General features: G+C 36.3%; 1 protein-coding gene across 5 annotated transcripts in view; it reads right to left on the reverse strand.

Annotated features, from left to right (window-relative positions):
- Positions 1-18393, reverse strand: part of LOC129762044 (nuclear factor of activated T-cells 5) — a 106672-nt gene that overhangs the window by 57858 nt on the left and 30421 nt on the right. Inside the window, exon 1 of one of the 5 annotated variants that reach the window (XM_055760016.1) lies at positions 6840-8226. The exons of 3 other annotated variants lie outside the window; for them this stretch is intronic. In XM_055760016.1, coding sequence (XP_055615991.1) covers positions 6840-7236 — 397 coding nt within the window. In that variant the 5' untranslated portion in view covers positions 7237-8226. Of the gene's footprint in view, positions 1-6839; positions 8227-18393 lie in introns of those variants that run through there. One more of the 5 variants, XM_055760019.1, reaches the window with a different exon arrangement.

Consider the following 18393-nt stretch of genomic DNA (forward strand, 5'->3'; position numbering starts at 1 on the left):
CAGTGTACAGAAAAAACGGAGTATGGACAAGAAGGATGAATCACGAACTGGCGCAACTCAACGGTGAACCTAGCATTCGGAATGTCACCAGAGCTGGATGAGTGTGATGGGCGGAACTTTTTGCAAGATTGTCGGACAGCAGCCGAGCAATATTGGACCAGGTGGAGCAAGATTTGGTGCCGCCAAGGGTTGGCAAATGACAGCCATGGGCCTGGTTTATTGTCGAAACATTTTGAGGAAGGGATGTAGCATCATTATGCATAAATAAATGAATTGAATAAAATTAAGAATTATTTCCAAGACTTAGAGTGATATTGTGATGAATAAAATCTTGATTCAAAATCAGCTAGAAAAGACAGAGAAAGCAAGAACTTTGCTTTGCTTTGTGGCTTCAACTCTACCTATTAATAACTATGGCTAAACTGTTTTGAAATTGAGACATTGAAACAGTGGAACCCCGATTATCCGCGGAATAGTCGGGCAAATTCAACGTGGATAATGAAAATCGTGGATAACGAAAATCGCGGATAACGCAATGAACAACTAAAAATGAAGTGCAAACACGAAAAAAAAGATGTTTCGACGTGTAAACTATGTTATATCAATACAGGAATCATTAAGCTATCCATCTATAAGGTCGTCTACACCAGTGACCATGCTCTACCTTTGTCTTATGACACACGGGTCTAAGAACAGTAAGAAAGCAGCGCACATTATCAGTTTTGTCTGCTCAACAGTGAACAACCGAAGGAGAAAAAAAGAAATATCAGGGATAGCAACACCAGGAAGAGCAACGAAAGAGTAGCAGTGGCAATAAATTAGGGCTTGTCATTATGATTGGTGTTCGGCGCAGCAGTCCGAAGAATGTGCATACATTAAATGTGAACGAATTTGTTAGAAATTGAACAGAGTGTTGATCGACCACGACGAACCACGTAAGAAAGTTGACAGCGAGGCGGAGCTCCCAGCGAATGAGTGAGACGTGAGAAACGAAAAGATGTTCCCATTAATGCAAAGTCAGCAATCGATCGACAGAAACAGTTCGACCTAGTTTCCATTTGATCTGAATCTATGTACATTCGATTACAAATTTACATACTGCAATTGATTTTTTCTTATACAGGGTGTTCCATTGCAACGTGCAACGTAAAAAAAAATCAAACATAATTTTCCAGGTGTGTGAATTGAAGTTGTCTGGTTGATGTTTAGACAACTACTTTTCTTACACGTGTTTTGGTTCATCTTCGATTTTTGCCTATAAAAGTAATACGCACACGTATTACACGTATTTGATATAGGCGCTTTCGATTTTAATTCATAACTTTATTTCAACATTGTGGACATTCCCACTGAAAATTTATAGCCACTTTCCTTTACATCGAAGGAACGCGCAACTCAATGTCGTCAGTGTAAATTTTGGATTTGGAAAATTGGACTAAAGCCCACTGCAATTTCACCGTAGAACATGGTAATCGATTTTTCTTTACTTTTTATAGTTAGGATTTTATTAATCTTGTGCGATATATTAATATCCTAATAGTTTATTCAAATTCCTAAGAATTCACGTATTCACAACTTACGGGTTTTAACGGTGTATTTGAGATGTTATTCTTGGTGAATAGCTCAATGACTTCTCAACAACTTTTCTTACCCATCATTTCAACTTTTCTAATCATATTTTAATCAGACATCTGAATTTCAAGTTACGATTTTTTGAAAAAAAGGTCAACGATTCTGGGTACGCCCTTATAAAAATCAATGGTTATTAAAATAAGTGTCACTCATCCACTCATTCTCTTATTCACTCATTCGTCCATTCATTTATTCATCCATTCAGTTATTCATCCATTCTCACATTCTCACTTCATTCATTCATTCATTTATTCATTCATTATTTCATTCATTCATTCATTTATTCATCCATCCATTCATTCGCCCATTCATTTATCCATCCATCCATTCATTCATCTATTCATTCACTCATTTTTCCGTCTATGCATTCATTCATCAATTAATTAATTCATTCATTCAATCATTCATTCATACATTCATTTACTCATCCATTTTACCATTTATCCATTCATTATTTCAATCATTCTTCTATTTATTCATTTATTCATTCATCCATTCACACATTTACTCATTCATTCATTCACTGATCCATGCATTCATCCATTCATTCACCCATTCACTCATTCATTTATTCATCCATTCATTGGGCCTGATTCTCGAATACACTTCACGGTGGAAACGGAATGAAACGTATCCACGATGACAACGGTACGGTGTCGACATCTGGATACGAGATTAGTTTCCCCCTAAGCTTATCATTCTAATATCAAATTATCTTCAGATGAAATTTTCGTATGAGATTATTATATCACATTAAGAAAACAAAGTTTTCCACTGACATTGAAGACCAGTTTGATACGAAGAAATTAATTTTCATTAATGATTTTTTATTTGAAAAGTGCTCGTTCTGCCTGAAAACTCATTATTATTTCGACACTTCACTAACTCTTAAAACGTAGTTCAATTGCGTGCCGTTTATTTCGTTTCCACCGTGAAGTGTATTCGAGAATCTGGCCCATTCATTCATCAACTCATTCACTTATTCCTACATCAATTCATCCATTTATGCATTCAATCATCCCTTCATTCATTAATCCTTGAATTCATTCATTCATTCACCCATTCATCCATTCATTCACTCATTCACTCATTCATTCATCCCTTCATTCATTCATTCACCCATTCACTTATTCATTCATTAATTCATTCATTCATCCATTCATTCATTCGCTCACCCATTTACTCATTCATCCCTTCATTCATTCATTCACCCATTCACTTATCCATTCATTAATTCATTCATTCATTCGCTCACCCATTTACTCATTCACTTATTCATTCAATCATTCACTCATTCATCCATTCATCCCTTCATTCATTCAAACATTCATCCAATCATTCATTCATCCATTCATCCCTTCATTCATTTATTCATTCATTCATCCATTCACACATTTACTCATTCATTCATTCACTCATTTATGCATTCATCCATTTATTAATTCATCCATTAATTCATCCATTCATTCACCCATTCACTCATTCAATTATTCATCCATTCATTCATTCATCTACTCATTCGCTTATTCCTACATCTATTCATTCATTTATGCATTCAATCATCCATTCATTCATTAATCCTTGCATTCATTCATCCATTAATTTACTCATCTATTCATCCATCAATGAATTCATCTACTCATTCACTTATTCCTACATCTATTCATCCATTTATGCATTCAATCATCCATTCATTCATCCATTCATCCATTCATGCATTCATTCATTCATTTACTCATCCATTCATCCAATAATTAATTCATCCATTCATTCACCCCTTCATTCATTCATTTATTCATCCGTTCATCCATTCATTCATTCATCTACTCATTCACATATTCCTACATCTGTTTATGCATTCTATCATACATTCATTCATTAATCCTTGCATTCACTCATCCATTCACCCGTTCATCCATTCATTCACTCATTCTTCCATCTATTCATCCATCTATGCATTCATTCATTCATTCAATCATTCACTCATCCATACATTCATCCATTCATCCAATCATCCATTCATCCCTTCAATCATTCATACATTCATCTATTCAACCATTTAGCCATTCATTCATTCATTTATTTATTAAAAAATGTCGTATCTCAAGAACAATTTGTTTCGGGATAATCCTAATCACTATTGTAATTGGGAGTCTCGATAGTAACAATGGTCCGTTTATTAAGCGAACGATCGTGGGTTCAATCTCAGAACTTTCCTTTGATTGACCTTCCAAAAGTCCTTTTTCAAGACTAGATGCGCATTTTTGTTCGAAGTTTTTTCATTAACAAAATGCCAGAGCACATTTTATTTGTCATAATTTGGGAAAAGAAGCCACCATTTTCCTGCCACACCGATAGTGGGTTTCAGATTTTCTTGAAAAGTGATAGTTTTACTCCTTATCGCAACATATTAGACTAGTGTTTTTTATTATTTTTTCAGTAGGATACACATTTCTATCTTAGGGTGGTCCGAAAAATCAAGTACAGTAGAACCCCGACTATCCGCGGAATAGTCCGGCTAGGTAACCGCGTATAACGAAAATCGCGGATAACGCAATAAAGTGCTTAACATCAAGTGTGACCATGAAAAAAATATATTTTAGCATGAAAACTATGCTGCATCAATACAAAAATCATTAAACTATCCATCTGTTAGGTCCTGTACACCAGTGATCAGATTATGTGAAAGCCATGATTAAAACAAAAAAAAAACGATACCCTACCACTAACCGACAAATTTCGGGAAGATCTATAGAATTACCAAGGAACTCACTTTCGCGGATAATCCGCTCGCGAATCATCCGCTCGCTGTTCCGCGGTTCCACTGTTTTCCTTTTTTTCAAAAAATCATAACTTTCTGGACCGAACTTCTGGACCGATTCAAATGATCGACATATCAAATTGAAACCAATGTCTTCTCCATGTAAACTATAAAAAACAAATATTATTTTAATATTTTTTTCAATGAAGACTTGCTTTAGTGTGATATGTCAATTATATAAATCGGCCCAACAAATGTGATGACTTTCGAAAAAAACGCTTTTTTGATTCTTGGATATGATCTGTAATCTCAGCTTCCAAGAAAAAATAATAGAAAAATATAGCGCCCTTGATTTCGAAACCATATAAATTATAAAAAAAAGACAATCAATCAATAAGAAACATTTTCAAAGAGGATTAGCTCATTGGCTTCGATTTGATATTCTTCTTCTTCTTGAATGGCGTTAACGTTCCCTGTGGAACTTTTGCCGTCTCAACGTATGCATTAATTAGCGTCATTTATTAATACTTAGTTGAGATTTCTTAAGCCAAATAACACGCCTTGAATGTATTCCGAGGGGCAAGCTCTTGAATACGCGTGACCACAGTGCAAGTCGAAAGAAATTTCTTTGACGAAAAATCCTCCGGCCAGAACGGGAATCGAACCCGAACACCCGGCATGACAATGTGAGACGCTAACCACTCGGCCACGGGTGCACTTTCGATTTGATATGTTTAGGTTTAATTTTATGTTTGATATGTTGGATGGTCATCTGAATCGGTCCAGTATTTCAAATGTCATGAATTTTAGAAAAAAAGTGGGATTTCTGAAAAAAAATACGGGTCTAATGTTTCGCCATAAGGAACAGAACTACGACTTTCCATGAAACTCTAAAATCATTATATCAGTTTGGCATGGAATTGGTGTATATTTGTTTTAAAACGTAAAACAATTAAAGGATAGTGTTTGAAATTTTTTTAAAATCTCAAGACTTCCAAAATATTTGGGATATTTGGTAAACATAGACTTCATACACAATTCAATATTGCACAAGTCTGCTTGTGGACTTTATGTGGACTGATTGAAGAAGAACACTCATACATTTATTGAGAATTGATTCAGATGCAACTTCAAACATATGATTACTAAACCAACTAAACCAATCCTACGTCAACCTTGTGATTATAGTACAGATATATCCCTTCCCTAGTTTTTCTGTAATTTGTTCAAAATCATCAATTATCTTATAATTGATACTTTTTTTGTTAAAAAACTGCAATTGACACGACAAAACTTCATGCCATAATGCTAAAAAATGTCAGTATTATTAAAATTAATTGAGATTTAGAAAATAATTAATTAAATATAATTTACAAAAATTTTAAAAATTAAGTATTTTTTGAATAAAATGTTTCAATTAAAAAAAATTGTAACAGGTCAGGTCCGTATTTTCCAGTTTGAATAGCGAAAGAATTATTTCTAAATATCAATTCAGAAATAATTTTGAACAGTATACACTTTTTCCCGTTACCCTACTTATTCTCTAACATTTTTGAAGATCTTATTGAATTAGAAATGAAGTATGCATTTTATGATGTTCCAAAAAGAAGGTAATCTAGATCAGTGCCACAAATTATCAAAATTTATTCACGAGTGAAGGAATCAGATTTTTCCCAGTATCGGATGAATTCTCTTCTGTTGAAACTCAACACCATATCTGCCATAACGAGTATAACACAAGAGTCGAGACGCGTGAACTTTGTCTGGTATATTGATCGAAAACAGCACGGACGAATTTCGAAAAGCCTGCATTCAGGCACTTTCATTACTGTCAATAATTTCAGGTGATTATCACGAACGTTAAGTTGATCTTCATCGCTTGCAGTGAATTTTTATTGAAAACGTGTCACCCATTGCACATATAAATGGTGGTGTATGCCATTTCCGGGTAATCGTAAGTAGAATTATAAAACGTAGCAAGAGTTATTCTATACATTCCATTGCCGAAGTCGCCATAAACAAGAATTTTGTGTGATGAATTGCCATCCTTTACCATTAATCGATTGCACTTTCAATTGGTGACGTTGAATTTTATGCCCGGTTTTTCACTAACACTCAATGATCTTCATTTTCGACCTTACGAATACCATGACGAAAAGGAAGATGCAAATGAAAAATGAACTTCATGGAAAGCTGATGTTGATGTTCATTCCACTGGGGTTCATTGATTGTGTTGTTTCATATTTATCGACTCTCGCTTGAGTAGTAGATTATCAATACAAGGAAGGCAGAAATTCGCTGAATTTGAATGTCGTGAACGTGAATATTTTCAGTACTGATCTAGATATCCAATGATACGAACTTCAAACGAGTAATCTCAACTTTAAATGATTATACTTCGGAAATGAGTACTGTTTCCGCAACCGACAAAATGTACAATTCTTACCGGGTGACTGTCCCGTTGGTTTGCCGAACCCTCTTGGCTGAGGGGACGAATATCGAGGATGGTGGTATTGGTGATGTGGCTGCTGTTGCTGCTGCAGCGGCTGCACTCCACATCCTCCACCTCCCCCTTGGTGATAACCGGTAGCAGTATTACTGGATGCCACCCGACTTGATCCACCACTGGTATTCCAATAGTTAATCACCGAATCATAGCTTCTGCTCCATTGGGAACTCTGTAGCAACCGATTCCTTCCCGCTGGATGGTGGTGGTGATGGTGCGATGGTGGCACTGTGTGCTCCGGAACCACAACTGGCGGCATTTCGGGGCGTTTGTCCTCGCTACTTCTCTCTGGGTCTTGGTCCTCTGAATGCTGTTTTCGATTGTCACTATAGCTCATTGCTTAACTCGCCTACACTCCAAGAACTAATAATCAGTCTGTTCTATGGCACTTTCATCAACATATACTTTTTGTACGCGGTACGATTCTTGCGGTTCGCTGCGAGGGGCTTTCGCTGAGAAGTTCTGATACGGTTGCGCTTAAATCGTCTAATGATCAGCGATTTGCTAGGTCTCATTGTACGGTTGCGGTGCGCTCGTGTGTGTATTTTCCTCCTTTTCTCACTCTCCTGTCTTAATTGGTGCCGCGGGATTCACTCCTTGCTGGACGTTTCACAAATGCGCTTCCGAGCGGCGGGAAGAGTCTTTGCTCTAGTTGGAACCCCTTCTACCACTAGCAACCACGATCATGACGTTCACACACAACGCGCGATAAGTTACCCTCACTTAGGGTACTACTACAGTGTGTAGGAACACGTGGTCCCGCCCTTCGACCTTTCGTCCGAATTTAGTGAGGATCGTACGCAACCAAAATCTTCATGATCACTCGGGTGTGAACTTTATATATCTCGCTTTTCACCAGCAAACAACAATTCACCTCTCTCTCTTTCTCGAGACGTCAGCCACCGCTGATAAACCAGCAAAACAAGTCAATTACGTAGGTCGTGATGAACAACGATACTGGATCACACAGAAAACAACACACGAAAAACACTCTTCGGACAGTCTTCGGAGGAGCGCGCTATCAAAAAACACAACCGGCTAAGAGAGCGAAACGCGGCCAACTGACCGATTCGGGGAAAATAGACTTTGACAACCTTCGTCTTCGCCCTCCACTGCTCCCCTCCTCCTGCCTTTTTCCGTAAGGATCCGCGACCGATCTTTCTTCACTTACGTATGCACACTATCGGCTGCTGCTGCCACTGGCTGATATATTCGACGCGCTCGAACTAAGATCCATTCATCGGGCTAGTTCCGCCGCGCAGAACCAAGTCACGAGAATAGTTTTTTGTTGTTGTGATGTGATGTGAGTGGAGAGTGAGGGTGTGAAAGAGATGGGAAAACGCGTGCGCTAAGTGAGCGATTCTCAGCCAAGACTGCTGAGATGGCGCTGAGGACAACCGCGTGGACGGTACACTTTGAATGAACGCGGATCCACGGTGAAGAAGAGAGAGCGAAGAGGAGCGAAAGGAAAGTACAGGTTGAGGAGTGGGGGCAAAACGCCTAATCACCACCTTGCGCACACCGTGAAAAAAAAATCAAACGAAAACAACTCACAACCAGTGCGTACCGACCGACCAAAATGCCTAAACTCTGTGGTTGTCTTTCAAAGTGTGAGCAGCGCCAGATAAGCGACCGTTTTCGAACGAGAGCGAGATGGCAGTAATAGGGTTTGAGGAGAACATATTACCCGAAAACAATTGTCAACAAATGTTTACACTCTTGCTGGTGTGTATATGCAAACGAGAAATCCGATTACAAAAGTAACCGGTAAACAAGTGATCCGGCGGGGAGTGAGTCACCTAAATATAGGAGGAAGGACTGAGGGCTCATTAAGGACCTTGCTGATTACGACCGGTTGGTGCGATTGGTCATATCAAACGTGTTTTCAGGTAATTCCAGTTGTTGTTGTCTTATCGAGCACAGACGGAATTCGGAAAATAAGCGATGAGCCAGTTATCAAGATTTATTGCTCACTGCAGGAAGCGCAAAACAAAACGTTTTCAACAGAACACATCCGCATACGCATCAGGTTACTAGAGACGAGCTAAATTAGGTTCAAGCTAGCGATTTTTCGTTATACACATACATATTTATACACATACATATTTATACACTATATTTTCACGAATTTGATTTATCGACTAATGTAAACTCAAATTATTCATCAAGTCTTATCGCACTGTTGCATCTGCATCGATTCAATCCGAACCTCTTGATTTTTTTGAAAAATTCTTTGTATGATGGAGGCTACGCGAAATGCCATTGTTCATCTCCATATGACCAATGTTCATTGCGATTATGATTTGATAAAGAAGTATCGAAAGTTAGGAATCTTTGCTTAGCTGAATTCTTATTCCGAACCACACGTCTGATCGTAATTTCACAAGGTATTTAAAAGGTGATGAATGGTTATAAAAATAACGAAACAAAAATGAGTGGGTTATATCTATGATATAACCGCAAGGTTCACGTGGAACTACCTTAGCTGAGCAATCATTCGTTTGTATTGATTAAATTCTTGATTGAATGAAACAGTTTCCAAATTCAATTGAGTTCAATATATTTGCTCTGTGAGTGAAAAAAATGAACAAATGCCATGTAAAGTCAATTCATTTATTGTGATTGATTGTTCTTCGTTACAAGTAAATTTAATGACGGACCTTTTACATTTGGTATGATGACTAGAACAAAATATATGTACGGAAGAATTATCCAACGTTTGATGAACCAGCCTAAGGCTGAAAATCTTTCCAATAAAGACACAAAAAAATTATCAAACGATTATTTTATTTTACATTTCCCTCTGAAGTTTACATCCCAAAAGTGTACATACTTCTCGAATCTCGAATTTGCTTGAAACTGGGAAGTTCATTCGCTTCTAGTGTCTGCACGATTTTCCCAGGTTCCTAAGTTTAGAAGATCATGTTAGGACAGACATATTCCACTCTGCACAAAGGCAAGCAAGGACAAAAGCACTCGCAGTTTGCATTTATTTGCAGAGCCGATTTCCCCAGAAACCTCGGTTTTGAAGTCTGTGTTAGGGAAACACATTTCAATCGGAACAAAAATACCACCGATTTGTATGAATTCGCAATGCCGATTTCCCCACGCTCCATGGATTTGAAGTCTGTGTTAGGGAAACACATTCCAGTCGGAACAAAAATACCCCCGACTTGCATGAATTTTAAATACCGATTTCTCCAGGCACCTTGGTTTAGAAATCTCTATTAGGGAACACATTTCGGTGGGAACAAAAGCTCCCCCTACTTTCGTGTGTTCTTCTTCTTCTTTTTGGCTTTAAGAGGGTTTAAACTTTTCAGTTCATTCGCCTCTAGGCTCTTTCGTGTGTTTGCAATGCCGATTTCGCTGCTTGGTTTTAAAGTCTGTGTTAGGGAACATTTTTCGATGAGAACAAAAGTCCCCCTACTTTCATGTATTTGCAATGCCGATTTCCCCAAGGCTGCTTGGTTTTGATGGCTGTGTTAGGGAAACCGTAAATCGGGCCAATCAAAACGATGCAGTTAGGGCGTTTAGATAACGCCTAATATTTTAAAGTTATTCAATTGTTTATCTAATGAAAAACAACATTTTGTTAGTTGCGATAGATGCGTAGAAATATTCCCTATCAAGTGATGCAAACATCTCTCCTATCCAGTACGAAATGTTCGAGCTATAAGCATTCGAAATCTTTCATTTTTTCCTGCATGTTCTGTGTTTAGGTTTTCATTTTACCCTCCATATATTCCGGTTAGACGTAGTCCCACGTCAAAACTTAAGGGAGTATTCTAGTCTAGAAATTTGAAAAAAGAAAATCTTTTTTTTTTCCTTCATATTTCGTTAGTTTAGGCATTCAAGAATATAATCTAGAAAGGACTTATCGCAAATCCTATTATTTACCGAATTAGAGCCATTTTAGTGATGTGGTATCTAACCTGTTACGGCCATAACAATGAAATTCAAACGCGTTTTTCTCGGAACTAGTATCTTCAAACTGGCGTACACGATATCTCAAGTTCTACTGAACCGATTAATGTCGAAATTATATGGATACAATCTGCAGGCATCTCTCTATCGCATGAACCTCTAAAAAAATTTTTTTTTTTCAATTTCACTATTTTTAGAAAATCGGGAAACGTAAGAAAAAAAGTTTCATACCACATTTTGTTTTTCAAACGGGCGTCATTTTGCCAAAAAACATGTTTTTGACTTGTCCGAGGTTCATGAGGTTCATGCGACATCTTTACTGATTCAGAATCTGTTCGATTTTTTTGATTCAGATAACCAGAAGGGCTGGAATCGTGAACGTCATGGCACAACTTTTTTTTTGAACCCTCTCACTTCATCAGCTCTTAACTATTAAAGTTATGAATATTTTTTCTCCGTTCAATTTTTGTTTTATTGTTGAAAGATAGATGATCAAATAATGATATAAGGGATAGTAAAAATATTCTTTGTTTTATTTTTACGGAGCTCGAAAAAAACGTTCGAAATTTCAGTAACCATCGTTGCCAATGTTCCAGTTTAAACTGGAATCTTCCGGTTTTTTTCTTGATCCAGTCAAAAAGTTAATCCTTAAATCTTCCAGTTTTTTTAAATATTATCCATTTTTATTCAGTTTTTTATATGTGTGATTCAGTTTCACCTATTTCGTGTAAAATAATTCCAAAACGCATAAATATTATCCCTCCCTCACCCTTTCTATCCCATGACCATTTTTTTGCTTGACAGTGATCTAAGGTTACCTTGGATCGATCTTTCTCTTCTCAAACACTCAGCTCTGAGTTATTTTTCTCCTGTTTACACTTTCAAATTCAATAGGTAGTGCGCAGTGTGTGTGATGCCTACCAATCAGCAACGTGCTACACTATCTTTGAAATTATTTGTATATCAGATATTCTAGATCCTCCAAAACATTCTGAAGTTCAGACCAATTGTTTTACCATTCCAACCAAGATTGGTGCAATGCTCATAGCAAGAAATATTACCCAAAATGGTCCATAGAGCCCGTGTGCTATGCTGGCTTTGCGTTTATATATACATCAAATGTAGTAGCTGCTCCAAATCATTCTAAAGTTCAGAAGATCAAAGATTCAATGTGCTCCATTGACTTCAACATCATTGACTTGATATGAATGTCAAACCCAAGTAACCTTTCTTTTGCAATTTTCCATTTATGAACATATTTTTTTTATGCACATATCATATTTTTCTCGAGTAAAAGCAAATCCTCAGAGATACCTTATTTTGATCTTGATACCAAAATTTGGTTTAGACAAGCCTGATATAAGAGGTAAAATACCAAAGAATAGAACCAAAAAATTGGAGAGAAATAGCTATTCAATTCCAAAATTTGATTATTTCAATACCAGAGTAATACTAGAGCCGTGTTGTTCTGGTATTCAATGTGCTCATTTCATTATTGGAATAATATTGTGGGACCTAACTTAAAATCATTCCAGAATTCTTATACATAGATAACTGCGTAAATCAGTGCACGGAGACAGATTAGAGTTCCATAGTCAATTTATAGGCCTTCCCGAAATCAGTAAGTGGTAGACCCATGCTCTCTTGTTTTGGGCATGACTTTCACATCGTCTGACCACTGGTGTACATGGTGTACATGGATAGTTTAATGATATCTGTATTGATAAAACATAGTTGAATACGAAGGCGAATTTCTTCACAGTTCGCTGACTATCCTCAGTTGAATATGACTGCTGAGCCCTGGTCCTGACGAACAAATACATTACGTGCATCGGCAATAAAGGCACAAATTTCGAGGAATGGCCGAATGGTATGTGTATTGTTCTCGCATGAACAAGAACGAATCGTACCTTTTCAAAGCCACCAGAATTTTTAATCAAGCGTTATTTCAGAAATTTCGATGCATTCTAAAATAATACCCGGAGTAATAAAAAGCAAACTATTTTTATTTATTTAATATTTTGAAAAAATCTGAATGTTCGAAATTGAAGTTTTCAGGCTTCCAGATTTTCAGGTCTCCAGATTACAGAGACTGGTTCGCCGAGGCTGAAAGTAATTGAAAAAAGAAATCCAAGAAATCCAAATTCTCAGAATTTTAGATTTCCAGATTTTCAAATATCCAGGTATTAAAATTTGTTGTTTGGATTTTTAGATTTACAGTGCCTCAAATCTTCAGATTTTTAGATTCTCTGATTTTAAGATTTCATGATTCCAAATTTTCTCGAGTAACCTCTAACAGGATAGATTTCTTTCTTTAGATTTCAGATTTCATATTTTTATATTTTATATTTTAAATTTTTTTAATTTTATATTTTATATCTTATATTTTATATTTTATATTTTATATTTTATATTTTATATTTTATATTTTATATTTTATATTTTATATTTTATATTTTATATTTTATATTTTATATTTTATATTTTATATTTTATATTTTATATTTTATATTTTATATTTTATATTTTATATTTTATATTTTAGATTTTAGATCTTTTATTTTAGATTTTAGATTTTAAATTTTAGATTTTAGATTTTAAATTTTAGATTTTAGATTTTAGATTTTAGATTTTAGATTTTAGATTTTAGATCTTAGATTTTAGATTTTAGATTTTAGATTTTAGATTTTAGATTTTAAATTTTAGATTTTAGATTTTAGATTTTTGATTTTTGATTTTAGATTTTAGATTTTAGATTTTAGATCTTAGATTTTAGATTTTAGATTTTAGATTTTAGATTTTAGATTTTAGATTTTAGATTTTAGATTTTAGATTTTAGATTTTAGATTTTAGATTTTAGGTTTTAGATTTTAGATTTTAGATTTTAGATTTTAGATTTTAGATTTTAGATTTTAGATTTTTGATTTTAGATTTTAGATTTTAGATTTTAGATTTTAGATTTTAGATTTTAGATTTTAGATCTTAGATTTTAGATTTTAGATTTTAGATTTTAGATTTTAGATTTTAGATTTTAAATTTTAGATTTTAGATTTTAGATTTTAGATTTTAGATTTTAGATTTTAGATTTTAGATTTTAGATTTTAGATTTTAGATTTTAGATTTTAGATTTTAGGTTTTAGATTTTGGCGGGAATTGCGGGTTTGTCTTGTCTCGCGTCCCGTTTTAGTAAATTAAAATACAGATTTTACTACTATTCGCTCTCTCTTGGTTGGAAACTATCACAATTTTATTTGTTAAATTTTTTAATTATTAAACTATCGTTACTCTTTGTGTATATAAAGACATGTGTACATAAGAAATCGCAGTATAAATTTCCCGTGTTTCTGGGGTAACACACATCACGATAGCGATTTTGAGTAATAAGCGTTTGAATTCTCCCCAATTTTCGTATTTTCAATAAGCAATGTCGTACATTTGGTTGACTAAATGTACATGTACCTCTGGGTCGAATTTGAGGTCGTCACGTTACACCTAATCTATTCTAAAGCGATTTTCGAGAAATAACAACAAGTTCGTAGAAAAATAAATCAATCCACTAAAATGTCACCAGCTCTGGTTAATACAATGCTACTGGGCACATTCGAGGAGGAAGATATCGTTCACCAAAGTGGACAAAAACTGCTCTTATTAATTCTATAGATGGTGTGAAATCTAGAATACTAGATATGAAATTCATAGAAAAATCATCAGCGAAAACGGATTTCGGTACTTCGTTAGAACCTTGCTGAACAAGGCACCTTACGGCAACTAGGTACAGCTTCAGCGTCCTTTTCGGTAGTTTATTGGTACGAAAAGAGGCATTTACGAAAAGATACCTATACCTTCCAACGCAACCCACGGTCTTGAATTCTACCACGACTCCGATCTCAAATCTTCGCAATTTATGTCGGTCGAAGTTCTTACAGAATATCCCTTCAGTCGATGACTTTCGATAAACTAACGTAACTGAAAGAAGTACTATCTTCGCGAGGAAGCGTGAGTGTTCGTGAAGTAGCCTGAGGCTACAAATAGGTCCCTTTGTTTACCAAGGTTTTCATTCATGCCTTTGTTTCAACAAAATTTTGTTGTCTCAAAACTAGTTTCCTCCACTCGTGATTGTGTGTAGTTCTGACAAACAACATTTCGGACCGATGATGCAAATCACACCCATTTTTTCAACGAACAGCGGAACGGATTCCTCTATCCACAAACAAGACAACCAGTGAGAACCGGTGCGGGATTCGAGAGCCAACCAGCTTCGGAAAAACAACGTTACGAAAGAGGCGGAGAAAAATCGCGCCTTCCAAAGTGATCCACAACTGTGTGTTCATCGTGTTCAATCCGGTCGAATGTTATGTACGCATGTTTTCGTCGCTTCCGAAAAGCTCCGGTTCGGTCGGTTTATTTGTTTTGCCACAGTGTATAGCTGTTTCATTATTTTTGATAAGCAGTGCAAGCAAAACTCGCTTTAAAATAGATAGATAGTCCTTGGGGTTGTTGATGGTGTTGCGGCTCTATTGAGATGTTCAAATAATCTCTCGTCTCGCTTTGGCGTTTCCATGTAGAGCACATTTATTGTTACGCGCGCACATATACACACTCGCAGCCCAAGTGCCGAATATTTTTCGGGGTCTTGTTTGTCTACTTGTTATCATCGTGATCATCGCGTGCGCTGTCCATCCTTTGAGCTGCGATGTGGATCTGCGTCAGCGGAACGAACGAATGATGGAATGGGAACTGGCTCCAGGCGGCTTTATTCCACTTCACTTTAGCCACTGACTGGCTGGTTACTGGCTGTCGCGAAACAAATATTAGACCAATTCTTTTCTTCGAATCCCAAACACACAAATGCCACGACTAACGGGCATGAATGAATGGGAATAACCAATACCATTAAGCGCACCCGAGTTATCACAGCAAATGACAATGGCTTCTGCTGACTGACACCAGCTGGGATGGCATAGTATGGAATGCTATTTTAGGCAAAGTCTGTTAATTGATGAAATCTCGAGTTCTACTTGGGAGCAGCATTCAGGTTATACAATTGATTTTAAAAACAATTTTTCAACCAAAGTTTTGGACACAATTGACAAGACAAAGGTCGGTCCCAACAAACGTGACAGGGCTTTGCTGCTATCAAGGAATTATGTGTACTCTTCTTCTTCGATGACGAAAGATTCGGCGATAAGGCCCTTTGTCTGAGGCTGTTCGGTTAAGTGTACGACAATAAAAGACAACATCCGAAACCAGAGTTCAAGGTGATAAAAGCACCAGAGTGTAGACCAATCTGGGTTGATTATCATATTCGTCATGATGATGGGTTTGTGGTGCTCAGCCGTGCTACGTTGAAGAAATCATTAATTATTGTAACATGTGCAGATAAATTGAACACATCATCACCACTTTAAGTAAAAGCCTGCAATAACTATTTACACTAAGAAATCTGGTAAACTACGAAATTGGGAATTCAAATGGTGAAAATCTGCAATTTTTCCGACAAGTAACAGAAAGTCTTAGCTTTGGACTTTGACACTTTATCTTAGTCCGCCTTGGTTGTATAAATAAATCAATTTCTAACAATCCATCAATGCTTTTTTTGATGACGAATAGTAGTTGACTGAGTTGGATTTTTTACCTCACTGAACAGAACAATCCCACGCCAAATCAACCCGACTCTATCCGTTTTTTTTTCACTTTGTACATACAGTAGAACCCCGATTATCCGCGGAATAGTCGGGCTAGCTCCCCGCGGATTACGAAAATCGCGAATAACGTCGGATTACGTCTTTCGGGAACATATTGGTGGTGCAAATTGGAAAACTGAAATCGATCGCAACACAAAAATTATCCAATTTGGAATATCATTGCTCAACAAAATTTACGATAATTTCTCATCAATCGATTTGGGCCCTCCATATCAATTTATTACAACGAAGAAAGTTATATATTTCATGGAACTAACTATCGAACAATTGAAAAATGTCAAGTAGTATCTGAACGAAAATCTCGGGCTCTGATTGGTAGATTGATAAAATCAATCTGTGCTCTCCCAGTTGCTCATTCAATACGAACACTGTGCAATGAAATATGCATATGTGCTTGATTTTCTGCTGATTGTGGCACGCGTATCATATGTTTGAAGGCCAAGATTTTAATTTAAGTTTAAGAGGTTTTTTGTCGTTACTAGATGTTTCAAACTAGGAGAGTTAATTCGCCTCTAATTAGGTTTTCCAAATTGACCATTTCAAGCCTCTATAATTCAGAACGTCATCATCACTGGCGAAACAGGCAAGCTACGGGGCGGCTCTTGTACTCGCATATATTGGTGCAGATCTCTAGGTATCTTAAAAGTTCCTGAACAAAAGCAAAAGCAGCATCACAAGCCCCACCCATTAGTGATTCATTAGCCAGTCAGAAATGCATAAAACACGCGGTCTACACCCAAATTAGCGTTGACAGAAAACATTTCATCTTCGGCAGAAAAAATGCTTTTTTGTGTGCTAAAGGGTCAAATGCGCAAATAATGAGCTGTTTTGAAAGCTTAAAAATGTTTGAATGTATGAGACATCTCTTTCTTTTTTCTTTTTTCATCTCTTTGGGAATCGAACCAAGGCCGGCTGGATTGCAGGGCTGTTTTACACGAGCACACTATCCACATAGCTACTAGTGCTTTTGCTTATATTTGTGATAATATTACGCCTCATGATAAAATTAAGTTGGAAAGTGTTTTCAAAGAGAAAAAGAATAGCATAGATGAGAATCTATATCTTTCTCAGTCTGGGCCGTGTATTTGGCAAACGGAAAGCTTTAATACGCGCTTTCGTGAAATAGCATATATATTATATAAATGATATACAAGTGTATTTGGGAGTAGGGTATTTTATGTTTATTTTTAGGCTCATTTAATGTAATAAATCGGGATGCCAAAACATATGCTAAAAGTTAATTTTGGGTGTAGCAACGATGAGCATTAAGTATTCACTGAAGTCGCTTTTTACGCGTTTTTTTTATACGCGGTTTTATTTTACGCGGTTTATTTTTACGCGGATTTCGGAATTTACGCGATTTGTTTACGCGGATTTCGGAATTTACGCGGTTTTTTCAAAGCGGCACGCGCAATATGCTTATTGATGTGACATTTCACGAGATAAGTTTGTGTTCTATCACTGATTAGTAGCTGAGAAATAAAAGAAGATACAGATAGCATAATGGTAGCATGAAAAAAAAATTAGTTAATCAATTGTTAGAGTATGAGTTGGATTTTAAACTACTAATTCAATGTTTGTTAGATTTTTACACGGATTTTGAAAATTACCCAGTTTAATTTTACGCGGATTTTGGGATTTACGCGGTTTTTTTACGCGGATTTTGGAATTTACGCGGTTTTCTTTCACGCGGCACGTATCCCTCGCGTAAAAAGCGACTCCAGTGTATTTCGAATCGTGAAGTAGTTTACACCATAAATCAAAGTAACCCGAAAGAGAAGCAAAATAGCAACCATACAAGCTACGTCAACAGGAGCAGCGGCAAAATAATTTCATATCGAAAAGGACTGTATTTCCGAACGAGA

Source organism: Toxorhynchites rutilus, chromosome 1 (genome assembly GCF_029784135.1).
Source record: "Toxorhynchites rutilus septentrionalis strain SRP chromosome 1, ASM2978413v1, whole genome shotgun sequence".
Classification (NCBI taxonomy): Eukaryota; Metazoa; Arthropoda; class Insecta; order Diptera; family Culicidae; genus Toxorhynchites; species Toxorhynchites rutilus.